This window comes from Hemitrygon akajei, chromosome 14, assembly GCF_048418815.1.
Source record: "Hemitrygon akajei chromosome 14, sHemAka1.3, whole genome shotgun sequence".
Classification (NCBI taxonomy): Eukaryota; Metazoa; Chordata; class Chondrichthyes; order Myliobatiformes; family Dasyatidae; genus Hemitrygon; species Hemitrygon akajei.
The window spans coordinates 69,180,864-69,201,577 of record NC_133137.1 but is presented as its reverse complement, the minus strand read 5'-3'; the positions used below and the strand labels follow the sequence as shown (position 1 = coordinate 69,201,577).

The 20,714-nt window shown below is 37.7% G+C and overlaps 1 protein-coding gene across 6 annotated transcripts in view; it reads left to right on the top strand.

The window, feature by feature from the left end:
* The window catches only part of bltp3b (bridge-like lipid transfer protein family member 3B), a 146,922-nt gene that overhangs the window by 103,784 nt on the left and 22,424 nt on the right, over window positions 1-20,714 (top strand). For all 6 annotated transcript variants that reach the window (XM_073066315.1, XM_073066313.1, XM_073066311.1 and 3 more), the window contains 3 exons: window positions 9,460-9,635; window positions 17,103-17,269; window positions 18,692-18,842. In XM_073066315.1, the coding sequence (XP_072922416.1) occupies window positions 9,460-9,635; window positions 17,103-17,269; window positions 18,692-18,842 (494 nt within the window). The remainder of the gene's footprint in view (window positions 1-9,459; window positions 9,636-17,102; window positions 17,270-18,691; window positions 18,843-20,714) is intronic.

Sequence of the window (20,714 nt, the reverse complement as noted above, 5' to 3'; positions counted from 1 at the left end):
CCAGTGATGATTTGGTGTTTCATATTAAAGAGGTGAATACTTTAGTAATCAATTATTTTGTGTTCTATATTTGTAGTTAATTTAGATCACTTTGTAGAGAGCTGTTTTCACTTTGACACCAAAGAGTCTTTTTCTGTTGATTAGTGTCAGTGTCAAAAAGCTAAATTAAATCCACTGTGATTTAAAACATGCAAACTCCCAGGGGGGAGGGTAAATACTTTTTATAGGCACTGTACATCCCAAAGAGAAAGAAATACTCTTGGGAGGATGAACCAACCATGACAGACAAGGGAGGTCAAAGACAGCATAAAAACAAATGAGAGAGCATATAATTTAGCAAAAAATAGTAGGAAGTAGAGGATTGGGAAGCAGCTTAAGACCAACAGGAGCCAACTAAAGAGCATAAAGAGAGAAAAGATGAAATAGGAAGGTAAACTAGCCAATAATGTAAAAGAGGATACCAAAAGTTTTTTTTCGGATATATGAGCAGTAAAAGAGAGATGAGAGTGGATTTCAGAGTGATGGAAAATGACGCTGGAGAGATGGTAACATGAGATAAAGAAATGGCGGAGGAACTTTAAGTATTCTGCATTAGTCTTCACTGTGGAAGACACTAGCTGAATGCCAGAATTGCGAGAGTGTCGGGGCAGAAGTGAGTATCATTGCTATTACTAAGGAGAAGGGGCTTGGGAAGCTGAAAGATCTGAAGGTAGATAAGTCACCTGAACCAGATGGACTGCATGCCAGGGTCCTGAACAAGTTAGCTGAAGAGATTGTAGAGGTATTATTAATGATCTTTCAAGGATCACGAGATTCTGGAATTGTTTCTGACGAGTGGAAAATTGCAAATTGCAGGCAGGGAGGGAGGCAGAGGAAAGGAAATTATAGGCCAGTTAGCACATGATAAAATATGTCAAAGTCAGCATGGTTTTTTTAAAGGAGAAATCTTGCCTGACACAAATCTGTTGGAATTCTTTGAGGATACAACAGGCAGGATAGACAAAAGAGAGTCAGTGGATGTTGATAATTTGAGTTTCAAAAGGCCTTTGACAAAATGCCACATATAAAGCTACTTAACAAAATAATAGCCCATGGTATTATGAGAAAGCTAATAAAATGGATATAAGACTGGCTTACTGGCAGGGGGCAAAGAGAGGGAATAAAAGCAGCCTTTTCTAGTTTGCTGTCATTGAGTAGTGGTGCGCCACAGGGGTTGGTGTTGGGACTGTGTTGGGACTTTTCACATTGTGTGTCAATGATTTGATGGCTTTGTGGCTAAGTTCGTGGATCATATGAAGATAGGTAGAAGGACAGGTAGTATTGAGGAAGCAGGTATCAGCAGAAGGACTTGGGAGAATGAGGAAAGAAGAGGCAGATGGAATATAACATAGTGAAGTGCATGGTCATGCATTTTTGCAGAAGGAGTAAAGGTGTGGACAATATTGTAAGTGGGGAGAAAAATTCAAAAATCAGAGGTGCAGAGGGACCCAGGAAGCCTCCTGAAGGATTCCCTAAAGGTTAACTTGCAGGCCAAGCCGTTGGTAAGGAAGGCAAATACAGTGTTAGCAATCATTTTGAGAGGACTAGAATGCAAAAGCAAGGATGTAATGCTGAGGCTTTCTAAGGCATTAATCAGTCTGCATTTGGAGTATTGTGCATAGTTTTGGTCCCCCTTGTCTGAGAAAAGATGTACTGGCATTGGAGAGAGTTCCAGAGGAATTCCCAGGAATTAAGGGGTTAACACATGTGGTGCATTTGATGGCTCTGGCCTGTATTTGCTGCCATTTAGAAGAAAGTTGGGGATCTCACTGAAACCTATTAAATATTGAAAGGTTTGGATAGAGTGGATGTGGAGCGGAAGTCTAGGACCAGAGGGCATAGCTTCAGAATTGATGGGCATGCATTTAGATAAGAGATGATGAAATATTTCTTTAGCCAGGGAGTAGTGAATCTGTGATTTTTTTGCTTCAGATGCTGTACAGGCCAAGCCAATGGGTATATTTAAGAGGTTGATAAGTTCTTGGTTCATCAGGGTGTCAGAAGTTACAGGGAGACGGCAGGAGAATGGGATTGAAAGGGAAAGTGAATCAGCCATGATGAAATGCAGAGCTGACTCACTGGGCTGAATTCCCTAATTCTGTTCCTAGGTCTAGTGGAAGTAAACCAACAAGAAGCTTAGAGAATGGAGAAGGAATGGGAAAATGATTATATAGACTTAAGAAAAATGAGGAAAGGATATTGAAGTGTGTGGAAAAATTATCAAATCATTTAAGGATTGTTCTGCTCAGGAACTATGGATGATCAAGCCATTAGAGACATAAATTTATCCCTCACTTCAATATGTACTTCATAGTCAAAGACCTAGTGTCATACAACACAGAAATAAGTCCTTTTACTCACTGTCTCCATGCTGACCATTGAGCACCCATCAATATTAATTCCATTTACCAGCACTTGGTCCATAATCTGCATCCTGCTAATTGAAGAGCCTGTCTAAATATTTAAATATCGTGATGGTATCTGCCTCTATCACCCACTTGGGTAATGTGTTCCAGATTCGAGCTGAAGAAAATTCTTCCTCTGATTCCCTTTTACTGTTTGCCCTAATCTTTGCCCTCTGGATCAAGATCCTCTGCTATGGAGAAAAGTTTCTCTGTATTTACCCTATCTATGCTTCTCAGAATTTTACTAACCTATCGCAGGACTCCCATCAGCTATCTCTGCTCAAGGAAGACAACCCCAGCTGATCCAGCCTCTGCTTGTAACTCCAATATCAGGCAGCATCCTGGTGAATGTTCTCTACAACCTCTCGAGTGTCATGGCATCCTTCTGATGCATAACAACCAGATGTCTCCATGCTATTACACTTGCAGCCTAACAAATGTTTGATAAATATGTGTCATGACCACCTCCTTGTGAAGCCAAGTATCCTTGAAGCCAGGTGCTGTAATCTTCAGCACCTTGAATGTGTTAGCAGTTTCAGAAATCCTGGACTTGTGCACTAAGGTCTCATACTCCGTTAGACAGGGGTTCCCAACCTGGTCCATGGACCCCTCAATTAATGATGGATGTCCATGGCAAAAAAGAAGTTGAGAATGATGTTGTGCCAACCTTTTAACCTACTCTTAAGATCAATCTTATTCTTCCCTCTAACACAGGCCTCCTTTTTTTCATCCATGTACCTACTTAAGAGTCTTTTTTAAAGTTCCTAATGTGTCTTCCTCTATCACCACCACAGGCAGCACATTCCACATGCCTACCACTTCGTGTATTTTAAAAAAAAACTCTACCTCTGACATCTACCCAATACTTTCCAACAGTCACCTTAAAATTAGGCCGTATCATATTAACCAGGGCTTGTACTGCGCTGTAATGTTCTATGTCCAAATCAATTCAAACCCTTGATCTAAGATCATAGGCAGCAAATAGTAGGGCCTAACGTTATTGTTGCTTTCAAAGTGCATCACCCTTTTCTTGTCAGAATTAAATCCTATCAGTCATTGCTCTGACCATCTTACCAACTTATGAACATCATTTTTGTAGCTGTCCTCACTGTCAATAATACTACCAATGATTTTTTTCATGCTATCAGCAAACTTATGAATCATACCTCATATATTTTATCCAAATTATTAATGTACACAACAAATAATAAACATCCCATCACCGATACCTGTAGTAGATCACTTGTTATTTTGAGCTTCTTGTTGAATTGGTAAATATAGATGAAGGAATTAATAAGGAAAATATAAATTGTCCTGAAGTTTGCAGTAGGAGGAATGGGGCATGTCCTTAAGGAACAGATTCCAGATTCAGTCCATGTGCACTTGTGTAATTCTAGAAATTGCTATTCAGTTTGATCTCAGTCAATGAGAATCGTTTGGTATTCATACTAGTGATGATGATGGCTGGTTCTTCGCTTGCGAAGATCAGGAGGGAAGGAGAGTCCTCAGGTGCAAAGGCACGATTGTTTTGACTGAGACCAATTCTGTATCTACAAACTCTGGAGCAGTAGGGACACAAGAAAAGCTGGGATATGGGCACTTGGATAGTAGAATCCTTCCTGCATCTTCTTTTCTCTTCAGCAGTCGCTCTTGTGGATTCCTCAAAATTCTTGGCTGCTCTGTGGATCAATGTTCTCCTGCAGCCTCTGTCACAGGCCGGCTGCTGCCTCCTGTTGACCTCGATATTTGCCGGAGAGAGCTGCTGTTTAAGTTGGTCTTTGTACTTCTTGGCTGGGGCACCATGATCTCTCTTGCCCCGAGAGAGTTTTCCGTGGAGTACTGCTTTTGTAACCTGGAGTTGTCCATATGAGACACATTGCCTGGCCAGTGGAGCTGCTTGAGCAGCACAGTGGCTTCGACGCTCAGAAGTTGAGCCTTCTCCAGGACCTCATTGTTGGAGACATGATCCTGCGGGCTGATATGCAGGATGGAGTGGAGGCAGTGCTGATGGAAGTGTTCAAGCAACCAGATTTGCTTAGGGTACAGGACCCAAGCTTCGGAGCCAACAGCAGTGTTGTGACGATGGCAGCCCTATGCACCTTCATTTTTGTGGACAGACACAGCTGGTCTTCCACATATATTTCTAGAGGTACCCAAAGGCAAGGCTGGCTGTAGAAAGTTGATTGTCAATGTTCCTTGCTACTGTGGCATTGTTAGAGTGGATGCTGCCCAGGTAGGTGAACCGTGGTGAAAGGTCATCAGTGGTGATCTGAAGTGGGTTGTAAACGCCATGAGGGGGCATCTGATGGTGGATCATTGTTTCCTTCAAACTGACTGTTAACTCAAAAGCCTCTGCAGCCTTGGCGAACTGAGTGACTGCAGCCTGTACAAGTACATGTAATTGCCTACCAATCATAACAAAATCAGGATTATTGAATTGACTTTATTACTTACATCCTTCAAATACAGAGTAAAAATCTTTACATTACGTCTCTGTTCAAGTGTGCAATTATAGTAGTTTATAATATTATGTACAAACAGGATAGTCAATATAACATAGAAATACAGCAGCGTTAGCTTGAATTAAGCAGTCTGATGGCCTGGTGGAAAAAGCTGTCCCGGAGCCTGTTGATCCTGGCTTTTATGCTGCAGTACCGTTTCCTGGATAGTAGCAACTGGAACTGTTTGTGGCTGGGGTGATTCAGGTCTCCACTGATCCTTCAGGTCCTTTTTTACACGCCTGTCTTTGTAAATGTCCTAAATAGTGGGAAATTCACATCTGCAGATGCACTGGGCTGTCCACACCACTCTCTGCTGAGTCCTGTGATTAAGGGAGGTACAATTGCCATACCAGGCCAGTCAGGATGCTCTCAATTGTGCCCCTATAAAAAGTTCTTAGAACTTGGGGGGCCCATACCAAACTTCTTCAACCGTCTGTGCCTTTTTCACCACACAGCCAGTGTGTACAGACCACGTGAGATCCTCAGTGATGGTTATGCCAAGGAACTTAAAGCTGTTCACCCTCTCAACCCCAGATCCATTTCTTCTGTAGTCTACAACTAGCTCCTTTGTTTTTGCAATGTTGAGGGAGAGGTTGTTTACTTGACACCACTGTGTCAGAGTGATGACTTCCTCTTTGTAGGCTGCCTCATTATTATTTGAGATTAGGTCAATCAATGTAGTGTCATCAGCAAATTGAATTAGCAGATTGGAGCTATGGGTGGCGACACCGTCGTAGGTGTACAGAAAGAAAAGGAGGGGGCTTAGTACACAGCACTGAGGGGCACTTGTGTTGAGGGTCAGAGGGGTAAAGGTGTGAGGGAGCCCACTCTTACCACCTGAGGCTGGATCCCATGAAGTCCAGGATCCAGCTACAAAAGGCAGGGTGAAGGCCAAGGTCTCTGAGCTTCTTGTTGAGCCTGGAGGGAATTATGGTGTTGGATGCTGAACTGTAGTCCAAGGACAATATTCTCACATAAGCATGTTTCTTCAGATGTGTAAGGACAGCGTGTAGAGCACTGTCCTTACACATTAGTTCCTAGGCGAAGGATTAATGGCCTAATCTGTCATATGGTGCTTGATTTGGCCCGTGCCTCCAGTTTGCTCTCCCACTTCTGCAATTTTACTACTTTTTCTGACCCTGTGGGAGAGAGCCACTTTTCCAAATCAGTTCAAAAGTACTGATTAGACTGTAAGTGGTGAGTTCTGAGATTTCATTGCCAGACTTGCTAATAACCTTCTGATAGCTTACTTTTGTCAAAAGTCTTCCTTAACTGCCTAAACTAAGAACACATTTCAACTGAATTACAAAATTATAAGTATTTTTAAATACTTTTATCAGACATTAATAGTAATTTAAAAACAAAACAAAACAATTGCATTTTGCATCCAGGTCAGCGACCCCATTCAAATGAATGCTTCTGTACCCATAAATCCAGCCAAAGCAGAGAGGCCTCTCAGCTCAGCATAACTTGAGTCTGCTGATGGAGCAGAAACCAATATTTAACATGCAGTGTATTCTGATCTTCAGGAATACACTGATCAGTGGAAAGGGCTTTGCCAGAGGTTCTCTTGCTAATTGCTTTTTGACCCAGACATTTTGGTACTGAAAAATTGTTCTTGCAAGTGTGGAGTCTCAGTTCTTCAGGTTTTATTTTGTTCTACTTATAAAACAATTACTTCATTCTATCCTTTATCTTTTCTAAGAAATCACAATTTTCCCATTCATTATTTTAGTTTATGTAAATGATTTTATGGTATATTAGTTATTATAATAACTTATGTTATTGAAGACAGAAACGGGTGAATTTATTATGGGGAACAAGGAAATGGCAGATGAGTTGAACAGGTACTTTGGATCTGTCTTCACTAGGGAAGACACAAACAATCTCCCAGATGTAATAGTGGCCAAAGGAACTAGGGTAAAGGATGAACTGAAGGAAATTTATATTAGGCAAGAAACGGTGTTGGATAGACTGTTGAGTCTGAAGGCTGATAAGTCCCCGGGACCTGATGGTCTGCATCCCAGGGTACTTAAAAAGGTGGCTCTAGAAATCGTGGACGCATTGGTAATCATTTTCCAATGTTCTATAGATTCAGGAACAGTTCCAAAGAGTAGTGATTAACGGGTCCCTTTCGGAATGGCAGGCTGTGACCAGTGGGGTACCGCAAGGTTCGGTGCTGGGACCACAGCTGTTTACAATATACATTAATAATTTAGATGAAGGGATTAAAAGTAACATTAGCAAATTTGCTGATGACACAAAGCTGGGTGGCAGTGTGAAATGTCAGGAGGATGTTATGAGAATGCAGGGTGACTTGGACAGGTTGGGTGAGTGGGCAAATGTATGGCAGATGCAGTTTAATGTGGATAAATGTGAGGTTATCCACTTTGGTGGCAAGAACAGGAAGGCAGATTACTATCTAAATGGAGTCAAGTTAGGGAAAGGGGAAGTACAATGAGATCTAGATGTTCTTGTACATCAGTCAATGAAAGCAAGCATGCAGGTACAGCAGGCAGTGAAGAAAGCTAATGGCATGCTGGCTTTTATAACAAGAGGAATTGAGTATAGGAGTAAAGAGGTCCTTCTGCAGCTGTACAGGGCCCTGGTGAGACCCCACCTGGAGTATTGTGTGCAGTTTTGGTCTCCAAATTTGAGGAAGGACATTCTTGCTATTGAGGGAGTGCAGCGTAAGTTCACAAGGTTAATTCCCGGAATGGCGGGACTGTCATATGTTGAAAGATTGGAGCGACTGGGCTTGTATACACTGGAATTCAGAAGGATGAGAAGGGATCTGATTGAAACATATAAGATTATTAAGGGATTGGACACACTGGAGGCAGGAAGCATGTTCCCGCTGATGGGTGAGTCCAGAACTAGAGGCCACAGTTTAAGAATAAGGGGTAGGCCATTTAGAACAGAGATGCGGAAAAACTTTTTCACCCAGAGAGTGGTGGATATGTGGAATGCTCTGCCCCAGAAGGCAGTGGAGGCCAAGTCTCTGGATGCATTCAAGAGAGAGTTAGATAGAGCTCTTATAGATAGTGGGGTCAAGGGATATGGGGAGAGGGCAGGAACGGGGTTCTGAGTGTGTATGATCAGCCATGGTCACAGTGAATGGCGGTGCTGGCTAAAAGGGCCAAATAGCCTACTCCTGCACCTACTGTCTATTGTCTATTGTTGTAAAATATGTGCTTTGATAAGACTCCTCCTGTGTTTGAAGAGAAATACTGTTACATTTTTCCCCACGTTTCATGGCGATGCTGCTGCTGAACAACCTTTCAAAATTTACTGGGCAATTACAGTATAAGCATCGCAAATTATTTGATTCTTTGCTGTTGGTCATCATGTTGCAAATGGATCTCTCAGCAAGTGATATCACCAGTTGGAAATGAAGAATAAATTTGCACAAATAGTTTTGATCATGTATATTAAAATATATAACAATTTATTGGAGTCTATATGCAGATGCATGGTTTTAAACTATTGTAATTTATAGCCACATATTACAGAAACAAAGGACATAGCTATGATTTGAAGATAGGCTAAATGCTTCTGTAATCTTGTTATTATTTTATTGACCACTGCAAAGTTCTGAGCAATTTGTTCATGCAAACTTGTCTTCAGCCTCAGATTCCAGCGATGTGGTTGTCATCATAAAGCAGGCATACTGCTTAGTTTTATTACAGACAACGTGTTTGAAAAGAAAATATATTAATGACTAAATGACAAACACACAAACATTGTCTTTATTGTGATTAAATGAGAAGCTAGCACTTGGTACATTTCTGAGATTTAATTAGCACCATACTGCTACCCCCTACTTAGTGTGAAGATAATTATTTTCTGCTTGTGGTTCTGAGGTCCTTACAAGCAGAGTGCACTTGGAAATGCTCATTCTCAAGCACTGCAGTGGGACAACAGTTCACAGCAGCATGTTAACCTTTGCAGTTCTGTTCAGTAATTTTGATTTGATCAGTTTCTCACTCATCCAGATCACCATTTACAGGAACTGCCATTTTTATTACAAAATAGCGATGAAGGCTTTAGAAAATTTGCATTGATCACAAGACAATTTTTCGAATTTCATTTATGATCCCACTGCATTCATTGTCTTTTCTTGAACTCGTAGCCTGTTTTGAATTTGGTGCGAGTTAATCCTACTCATGGAAAAGTTTTAAAGTGGAATTTACTTCTAATATCTCAGCCAAGCTATTTTTGCATTTCCTTGGTGATTGTTGAAAATTGGAATAGAATTAGAAAAGTGTTATCAGAATTCTGATGGAAAGTTGTGCCTTGGCATTTTGAGGAATAACATAGAATGCAAAGCTAAAAAGAAAGGTGTAGTACAGTTCTTTCTTTAACCTTGGAACTTTTTTCTGTAGTAGTAATCTTAGTAATTCATGCAGAAGTCTTTATTTTCTAAAAGAAAGCAATGTTCATATGCTTTACAAGCTTGACCTCTGTTAATCCGTGTCTAAAATTTCCACTTTAAATTTCTACATATGAATCAGCGGCAAATTGAAGGATCGTGTAGAACCCTCTTTACCTAACTGTGCAGTGGCATATAAAAATGTGAGAAGAAGCCCATCCCAAATTTCACTGGACACCATATCAATTGACAGCAGCCTGCTTGAGGAACAGTTATTAGAGAATGATGGAAATGAAAACCTCCTTTGGTTGGAAAAGGGTAAGTTGTTTATTTTAAAATTCAGACTATTCTGGCTTTGTTTTAAAATTGTAAACATGAGAAGTCTGCAGATGCTGGAAATCCAAAGTTAACCACACAAAATGCTGGAGGAACTCAGCAAGTGAGGTAACATCTATGAAAATGAGTAAACAGTCAACATTTCAGGGCAAGGCCCTTCTTCAGGACTGGAAAGGAAAGGGAAGATGCCAGAATATAAAGATGGGTGGAAGAGAAGTAGGATAGCTAGAATGTGATAGGTGAAGACAAGTGGGTAGGAAAGATAAAGGGCTGGAGAAAAAGCAAAAAGCATTAAATCTGCAATTAATGCCTTTACAGTCCATTCAAAATGAGTGTTATATATAGTAGAGTGGCAAAATCTTTGCTTTCAACGTTTATTTTGCAGCCTAAAATTGCTGCGTCCACACTGATTTCATTATTTGTTAGGTCTAGAAAACTTTATAAATGCTGAAAAAGCTAGAAGCAAAATCGTCTGCAAAGTTGAAATGTTGACAGATAGAGAAGCAAATTGATAGCTTAAATGAAGGCCAGCTTTTGTATCTAGTGGACTGGAGCACAAGATTATACTGTAGCTGCAGAGTCCCGTTTTGGGTACAGTGAACAATTAAAATCTCAAGGTTTATAGGAATCAAACATCAGCTCCATGGATAGATTATTATCAATAGATTCTTCGTAAATGGTTTCAATTTTTGGTATTTGGTAGATTAAGGAATAATTTGATGTTTTCAAAATTAACAGAGGAAATAAAAATCTTTAAGCTGGTTGGAAAGACCAGTATTATTTTTTTTTCAAAAACCCAGTTCTTTCTGAAATTAGAAAATACACTGTATAGTTCAGGGGTTCCTAACCATTTTTATGCCATGGACCACTACCATTTTGGGAGGGTTCTGTGAAACCCAGGTTGGGAACCCCTGACACAGTAGAAACTTCTTTGATGCTAAGTCACTTGTTAATTTTGAACATGATTGATCTTGTCAAGCAAAGATGTAAAGGGATGTAATGAGTGGGGGTGCAAAACATTGGATGATATTAGGTCACAAATGAGTCATGAGTTAACTCGAGAGAGGAATGGTTTCAAGAGGTAAAATAGCTACTGATTATCCTTTACATATAATGAAATCTGAATTCTGTACAATCATTGTATCTCTAGCTCACTGCCTCTTATTGCTGCCATGTGTACATTCCAAGTATCTGTATCACTTTGCCAATTCAATGTCTCTGAATAAACTCTAGCTTTACTACAGGAGTACACAATATTAAATGGAGTATGAAGCATGGAATTAATTGTCCGGTTTTAGTTGTTCTAGGAGGTTAAAATATAGGTTAAAAATATATGTCTGCCCTTTCCAGAAACAGGTGAAAAGATACATCTTAATTATCAGAGTGAGTATCCAAGATTGTGGACTGTGTCTACAGTGACCTTTACAGAATAATCAATGTATGATGCTATTCTCAGAATAAACAGGAAGCATTTCTTCACCAAAAATGCTACATATTTCCAGATAGTAATTTTTTGTTAGCAAATTTTCGGTCTTATTCTTGTTTAATCAGTTAGTATTGTCTATATTGTGGATTTGGTAAAAAAAAATTGTCCAACTCAGTTTATAAATGGAGACATGTGCAACCTCATGTTTAGCTCTATCAGTTGATACAAAATATCTTTTTCTTTTTCAATCTTCTTATTAATATCGACATGATAAGATTAAAACATAGTTATTGGGATTACAAAATTACAAAATTAAAATGAACATAAAAAGATACACAAGCAATAAGTACAATATAGTTAAGTCTTCCCAAATCATGAATGATACAACTATCATATAAACGAAACAAAAAAAAACTAGGTATATCATGTTGAAAAAAACAGAAAAGAGAAAAATAGGGGGAAAAAATTATTACCCTAAGAAAAACTAATCTAACAAACTAACCACTAACTAATAAAGAAAAAAAAAGAAAAAAGGGAAAGAAAAAAAAAGGGCTGTTTATAGTATCTATAAAAAGACGAAGAATCATCAGTGTCCCCAACTCCGATCCTCTCAACATATATATAATCAAAACCGGAAAAACAAATAGGATTGGAACAGGGTCAAATTACATCATGTGAAAATATTGAATAAATGGCCTCCAAGTCTTTTCAAATTTAATAGAAGCATCATATATGACACTTATAATTTTTTTCCAAATTTAGACATAACATGGTTTGAGAAAACTAATGAAATATGGTAGGGGGTTTAATTTCTTTCGAATTCAACAAAATAGATCTTCTAGCCATTAATGTAAGGAATGCAATCATCTGACAAGCAGAAGAAGATAAATGAATTGACTCTATCATTGGTAAACCAAAGATTGCAGTAATAGGATGTGGTTGTAAATCAATGTTCAATACCGTGGAAATAATATCGAAAATGTCTTTCCAGTATTTTTTCAAAAGCGGACATGACCAAAACATATGAGTTAAAGAAGCTATCTCAGAATGATATCTGTCACATATAGGATTTATATGGGAATAAAAACGAGCCAATTTATCCTTGGACATATGAGCCCTGTGCACAACTTTAAACTGTATCAATGAATGTTTAGCACATATAGAGCATAAATTAACTAATTGAAGAATTTTATCCCAATTCTCAATAGGGATAGTAAAGTTAAATTCTCTTTCCCAGTCATTTTTAATCTTATAAAAGGCCTCTGAACATATTTTCATAATTATATTGTAAACATTTGATATTACACCTTTCTGAAAAGGATTTAGTTCTAACAATTTCTCCAAAATACCCGAAGAAACAAGATTTGGAAAGGTAGGAAGTACAGTGTTTAAAAAAATTCCTAATCTGTAAATATCTAAAAAAAAAATGAGATCTAGGCAAATTATATTTATTAGATAATTGTTCAAAAGACATAAAACAATTATCCAAAAATAAATCAGAAAATCATAGTATACCTTTAGTCTTCCAAGCTGAATAAGCTTGGTCTATAATAGAGGGATGAAAAAAGAAATTGGATACAATAGGAATTGCTAAAACAAATTGATTCAACCCAAAAAATTTCCGAAATTGAAACCATATACGTAAAGTGTCTTTAACTATCGGATTGTCAATTCGTTTATGCAATTTAGAAAGAGCAAATGGAAGAGAAGTCCCTAAAATAGAACCCAATGAAAATCCTTGTACAGATTTAGTTTCCAGATTTACCCAATGAGGGCTAGGAGATAAATCCAAATCCTTTAACCAACAATTCAAATATCGAATATTAATTGCCCAATAATAAAATCTAAAATTAGACAATGCCAATTTTTATATACATAGTGATAAATCGGGTAAACTGTTAGCTAACCAATTGAAGAATGCTTCGGTTAAACGTCAAATTATTAAGATTCGTCAACAGAATGGTGAGCTGACAGTTAATCATGATGAGATAAACAAATCTTTTCAAGATTTTTATACTTCCCTGTATCATTCTGAATTTCCTCATAATCATAATACCATGCATGATTTTTTAGGGAAATTGAATTTTCCAAAATTATCATCAGAAGAACTTTTAATATTAGAAACTCCTATTACGGATGCAGAAATTAAAGGTGTTATTTCCTCTATGAATTCCGGGAAAGAACCAGGTCCAGATGGATATACAGTGGAACTTTTAAAGTTTTTTTTCCTCTACTCTTTCTCCTTGGTTATGCAGGGTTTTTGAAGAAGCAATTAGATTGGGTAAACTACCACAATCTTTTTATAGAGCTTCCATTTCTTTAATATTGAAAAAAGATAAAGACCCTACTGACTGTGCATCCTATAGACCAATATCTCTATTGAATGTAGATTCCAAGATCTTTTCCAAGTTATTGGCGACCAGGTTGGAGAAGGTATTACCTCAAATTATCTCGGAGGATCAAACTGGTTTTATTAAAAATCGCTATTCTTTTTTCAATATTAGGAGATTATTGAATATTGTTTATACTCCTTCACGCAGCACCACAGAATGTGTCATTTCATTAGATGCGGAGAAAGCATTTGATAGAGTTGAATGGTCATATTTATTTACTGTGCTTGAGAAGTTTAATTTTAGTCCGACATTTATATCGTGGATTAAATTGATATATCATACTCAGTAGCCTCGGTTTTTACTAACAATCAAAGATCTCCCTTTTTTCGTTTATTTCGGGGTACCAGGTAAGGCTGTCCTCTTAGTCTATTATTATTTGATATTGCTCTGGAACCTTTGGCAATTGCTATTAGAGAATCACCTAACATTTTTGGCATTACTCGCGGGATGGATATACATAAGTTATCATTATATGCAGATGATTTGTTATTATACATTTCTGATCCTGAGAAATCCATTCCTGCAGTTATATCATTATTGGCTCAGTTTAGTAATTTTTCCGGGTATAAATTGAATCTTAATAAGAGTGAATTGTTCCCTTTAAATAGACAGGTTCCAATTTATGGAAATTTAAATTAGTTAATGTTTTTTTATATACTTAGGGATTAAAATTACAAAAAATCATAAGGAGTTATTCAAGGTTAATTTTTTACCCTTATTTGATCAGATTAAATGTTTGTTTACTAAATGGTCACCATTGTCTTTATCTTTGATAGGTCGGATTAATGCTATTAAGATGATTATTTTACTCAAGTTCTTGTATATATTTCAAGTGGTACCAATTTTTATTCTGAAATCCTTTTTTGACAATGTTGATTCAAAAATTTCATCATATATATAGCAGAATAAAAATCCTAGATTAGGTAAAAGATACAAAATATCCAGATGAAGATCATTCAAATATCGTTAAATGTGTATACTATATGCTGATGGACTGAAATATGACAGAAGTGAGAAAGACCCAGCAATAAAAGTTCCTACAAAGAAATTTGTTATTTACCAACGCAGATGTAATCATGTAATCAGAGCCATATGGCTAAATAAACAGTACTGGGGGGGGGGGGGGGGAAAGAAGGACATTAGAAAGCATCTCTGGCAGCTTAGTATGCGGTGATGCCTGTTTCACAGCCATGACGGTCTAGTACATGAAACTTATTCTCACTCCTTTTATCAGATTGCAAACCTTTAGTGCACTATCATTAAGATGTATCCATGATAAGCAAAGGTCTTTTCTGGACTTGGGTCTAGCTCCAGGTGTCCTCATTTGCTTTGGATTTCATACTTTTCCTAGTGGGCAAAGGTTTTTTTTAAACCAACCTGCAGCTCTTCTAGCCTTGCACCAGTCGACAGGTGAAAATATGAGGCTATGTTTATTGTATGGAGCTGTGGCAGAATCTTTTGCATTGCAGGTGGTATTTGCTCCTGCAGAAGAAAAATTGGCATCTAAATATTTATTCTGCCATGGAGAATGATGGCTAGGTCCAAAAAAAAAATTCCAGTGTCCTCAGTAGTTGAAAAATAGTTTTGTATGGTATCTTTTCATAGTACTCATAACACAAAAGAGGCAATCTAATATACTGTTTTGAAGCTGCATTCTATTTGAGGGCACGTTGCTCATTTGAATTTTTGATCAAGTTTCAGCTACTTGTTAGAGAATATTCTTTGCCCATTTATGCATGCTGTTGGGAATGTTAATCAAAAATAATTTCCAAATGAGGATATGAATGCAGTGGTGGGGTAGGGGAGGGGTGGTAGTAGTTTAATTTATTTATTAGCCAAATCTGTTTGAGCATGTGTGTTTCTAGGGCTTTTATATTATTGTGCATTAACTTGCCTGTCATTTTTGAATAAGATTTATGAATTGCAAGCCTTCCCTTATAGCCAATAGAAGACTGATTCAGAGATGGGCTTTAATCAGTGTATTGTTTAGAGGTTAGGAGTTGAGGAGTGGGCAGATAAAGTTTTTACTCCAAATAGCAGGATATCACAAATGGTGTACTTTAGGAATATATAACAGTGTTTTAGCTGGGCACCAGATTTCAATGAAGAAATACAAAGTTTTAGATTGCAGTCTGTAAGTTAGGAGGAGGGAGATGGGAGATTGAAGTTGCAAAGGGATATAGATATCATGTATTGAAAATACACAAAACACTCAGAACACTGCCTTTACCTTTAAGCAGCTTAACTGAGGAGCAACTATAGAAGCTTTGGAAATGATTTTTCAGAATGACAATGGGATTACAATGTGTTTATCAATACACCTATTCTTCAACTGACCATCTCTTCCATCAATTCCTTTTGGTCGACATCTGATTTTTCAGGTTATCTCTGAAGCTGCTTAGGACATTCTGCCTACAATTAATTGCTCTGATAGTTCTTTTGTCATGTAATAAGACATGTACATGACCATTTTTGTTTCCAGAGATCTAAACCTTTTGAACAGTATGAATTAACAAATAGCAGATTAGGAAGCTATTCTCTTTCATCTTAAAAAGGCAAAACATCAAAATTGTCCACTTTAAGCATATTTTTATTTTCTATTCATTGATTTAAAATATGCTCTGTTACTATAATTGCTTCAAAACTATTTTTTAAGACAAAAGGGGACATTGTCATAAAGTTAAATGTCAGTAGGTAAGGCATTCTTTAGTAATAAAAGGGGTAAAAGGACTTGTGGGAGTATAGATGACCTGTGGGAAGTGTGACTTAAGTACAACGTTCTGAACTACTTTCCCAAAAAGCAATTCTGCCTACAACAATTATACCACATTTCTCCAGCAGCTTTCACCTAATTACCCTCCTATCCATAAATATTTAAAGCCAACTTTTAATTGAGTGGAATTCAAGGATCCCCATTGTGTATAAGTAGGCTTCGTTCCTGGTTTTCAATCTTGGAGATTTTCTTTTCCCCAAAATGCTTCCTGGATAATTTCTCAATGACAGAATCCTAGATCACCTCCATTTCAGTTAACATTCACCTTCTTCCCTCCAGCCCTCCACCCCCTCACAAGGGCCAGCTCATCCATAACACCTCATCCACTGCTGCTAATTTGCTGATCACTGAGCTACTTTAATCCAAATTTCAATTTCCCTGGATAATACTTAGCATCCTGTTGTGTTTTTTTAAAAAAAGGGGTTGGAGCCACTGTGGATAATAAGAAAAGAGAACTGTGTTATTTTTGTGTTATGAATTCAATTTTCACATTCTAGTAAACTTTCTGGAACTACACTCATGTTTCAATAATGTAATTGATACTGCCTTTCAGATCCGATATGTGCTTTGTGGAATTTATTATGTAATAGAATAAGTTTGAGGTAAAATGATAAATTGCCTTGTGCATTTTGCTTGTACAATAAGTGATAAATTGAATATGACTTAGTTTTAACTGTGGATCAGGCTTGCTCTTGACCTGAAAAATCTGTTGTGTATACATATTTCAAATTTTCATAACTCCTTTCAGGGTTAACATTTCCAATTTGCCTATCAAAATTTCCAATCAGTTCTACACTACTTTCTTTATTGAAGTTTGTTTAGCTTAATTGAAACAAAGTATGTGTTCATCTTCTCAGATGCTGGTATTGATGATACCTCAGTCGTTAGTCTTAAAGAAGCTTCTATTGATCAGAGTCCAGCAGAAAGTGCTAATGGGGCATTTGGGACTGAGAATTGTGGGAGAATATCACCAGATGTCTGCAGTACTGCATCTCAAAGTGTGGAACAGGCCCCTGGAGATTTGGTAAACATGAGCAGCTCTGAATTTGCAGTATTTTCATGTACAGAATTGTGTCAGTTAAATGCTGTAAAGATCTCGGATAAAATTTTTCAGCAGATTAGGGTTCAAAAACTGAAATGATTTATTTTGTCCCAGCACAAATTAGAAGTGTCAAAATTTGTCAAAACTGTTAAAATCTTGCGATTTTTTAAAGTGAATTTTGAGGTCTCTTTCATTAAATCTGTATTTATATCCTGTCTTTCCACTCTTTTTCATGTTTAATCAAAGTTTCTGCTCCTAAAATAACCTGAGAAAATGAACATAATCTTGGAGTAATGTTTTTATTAACATTTGTATGTTTATTCATTTTATAGTTTAATCTAAATCTGCTTTAGCAAGTCTATACAATTTTCCTCTTGCATGCGTTTTTCCAAAAGTGCAAGCAGCAGCACTTTTTGTTCCTGAATCTATGTAGTATTTGTGTATATAAAAGTCCATTTTCAGTTCTAAAGATACAGCAGTTCAAGATGCCAAGAACAATTTGATATAAGGGCCCTGCCTGGAGTTCCTGTTATAGAAACATAGAAAATAGGTGCAGGAGTAGGCCATTCGGCCCTTTGAGCCTGCACTGCCATTCAGTATGATCATGGCTGATCATCCAACTCAGAACCCTGTACCTGCTTTTTCTCCATACCCCCGATCCCTTTAGCCACAAGGGCCATATCTAACTTCCTCTTAAATATAGCCAATGAACCGGCCTCAACTGTTCCCTGTGGCAGAGAATTCCACAGATTCACCACTCTCTGTGTGAAGAAGTTTTTCCTCATCTCGGTCCTAAAAGGCTTCCCCTTTATCCTTAAACTGTGACCCCTCGTTCTGGACTTCCCCAACATCGGAAACAATCTTCCTGCATCTAGCCTGTCCAATCCCTTTAGAATTTTATACGTTTAGCTATACTGTTAGTGTGACAAAAAGTTCCAGGTGTCCAATTGGTATTCAATTCTACTGTTAAGCTAACATTGCAATTTTAGCTGATCAGATTGTATGATTATTTGGCCATTTTTGATCAATGGGTTTGATCCAGCCCATTTGCCCACAGTTGCAAGCTCTTTATGCATATTACCTACAATTTGAACTGCAGACTCCAGCCCAATGAGATTTGCTATATTATGTTTTGCAATAAACCTAATACAATTATGTGAGATGTGTATATTTTAAGCAGAAATAGTCAGATGTAACCAAGCACTCTTTCCCACACCTCCCAAAGACCCTCCCACCCAATACATCAGTATTTTTCTGATGATACTCCCATTCGAATACTATTTATAACATCCATTCAGAGATGCATGCAATCACTACAAGAGCTCTATGTGCTTTGTCAAAAATTTGACATGTTTGCAGTATGAAGAGCTCTGCATTATAACCATTATTATTTTCTTTGAACAGGTATCAGTGATGGTTTTCACTGTCTTTGGAGTGAGCTGTGCATTTGATGTGAAGGGCGAGGATACAGCAGTGTCTTTACAGATAAATCAAGTAGTACCAAGCCAACATGGAAATATCAGTGTTCGGCAATACCTTAGCAACCGTAGCATGGGTATGTAGTATACTTTGGATTTACAAAAGTGGGGGAATTATTTGGTATTTAACATTAAGCTGTTTAATAAAATAGAGTTACAATTAGTTAAATGTAGTTTTAGGAATGAACATTTTTTCCTTAAAGTTGAGCTGCAATTGTTTGGTCTGCTAATGGACAGCATATTTATTCTATGTATTTTGTGTAATATACTGTATATGGAGTTTATATTTTTATCAAACTACCATATGGTATTTGTATCAAGCATATTTATTTTACAAGCATACTTACTTCCTGCCCAGTACGGTGCTAATGTTTAGGGCAGCAATGAAGGTCCTCCATCTCAGTCTGTATAGAAGGATTCTCTGTTGGTGCTTCCAGAACAATTTTTTTTGACCAGTCAAGGTTGTTAGCTCTAAGCTGAATCTCTGAACCTGGAGAGCTGGTGGACCTATCTTAGTCTGGCCTCTATCCTTTGATCTGTTTGGCATGGGTGGCCCTACCAAGAGCCAAAGCACAAGGCCCTAACTCCAGCCAACATAGCTCTCTGGGTCATTGAAGCACACAACCCTCCAAATCCTACAACAAGGTTTTCCTCTTCTTGGATGCTTACAAGTATGTCATCATGTTGATTTGTTTCCATTGTTGAAATAAGTTGTCTTTCAGCTGTTCCTATTCTGTGAGGTCCATATATTTGCTCATGGTTTTGTGCTTAATATTTAGTCTAACTTAACAGATCTTTCTTGAGAAGTGCAGGCTCTGTCAGCAACCTTGACTTTGTTTGTCTTTTTTTATGGGGTAGGATACCTCTACAACCCACACCTCCAATCTCATCTCATTGATTGGAACACATTGAATCTGAATAGCTTTAGTAGAAGGCATTACCTCAGAAGTTCACATACTTTTTCCAACAACTATATGTAATATTGGATCATTTTTCTCAATAAATAAATGAACAAGTATAATGATTTTTGTGTTATTTATTTAATTGGGTTCTCTTTATCTAGTTTTAGGACGTGAAGATCTGATCACAGTTAAGTCGTATTTAAGCAGAAATAGAGAAGATTCTACAGGGTTCACAAACTTTCTAGCACCACTGTAGACAGCTTGGTGAAAAAGGTATTTAGCACACTAGCCTTCATCACTGAGGGGATTGGGTGTCTACAATGTAGGCAATGAGTGTAGATATTAAGATGCAATTATCTAAGTCATTGGGGAGACCACACTTGGAATACTGTGTACAGTGTTGGTCACCCTCTTATAGGAAAAATGTGTTCAAACTGGAAAGAGTGCAGAAAAGGAATAATGAGGGTGTTGCCAGGACTGGAGGGTTTGAGTTATTGGGAGAAGTAGGGCAGGATATATTTTTATTCCTTAAAACATAAAAGAATGAGAGACAAACTTATGAGGAGCACTATAGTAGTGTAATGTTCAGAATGATACTATTACAGCTCAGAGCATTGGACTTCAGAGTTTAATTCTGATATCCTCTGTAAGAAAGTTATTTTGTTCCTCTGTGTGTGCATTGGTTTCCTCTGGTGCTCTAGTTTCCTCACACGGTCCAAAGATGTACCAGTTAGTAGGTTAATTGGTGATTGTATATTGTCCTGTGATTAGGCTAGTATTAAATAGGTGGGTTGCTGGAGCACCTTGTTGGGCCAGAAGGGCCTGTTCTGTGCTGAATCTCTAAATAAATACTTTAAGTTATGAGGGGCATAGGTGGGGTGGAAGGTAACAGTAGTTTCCCCAGGGTAGGGGAGTCCAAAGCTAGGAGCATATATTTAAGGTGGGACAGAAACAATTTAAATGGACGTTTGAGGCAACCTTTCATGCAGAGGGTGGTGAGTATATGGAACTGGCTTCCAGGGGAAGGAATTGAAGCAGGTATGATGT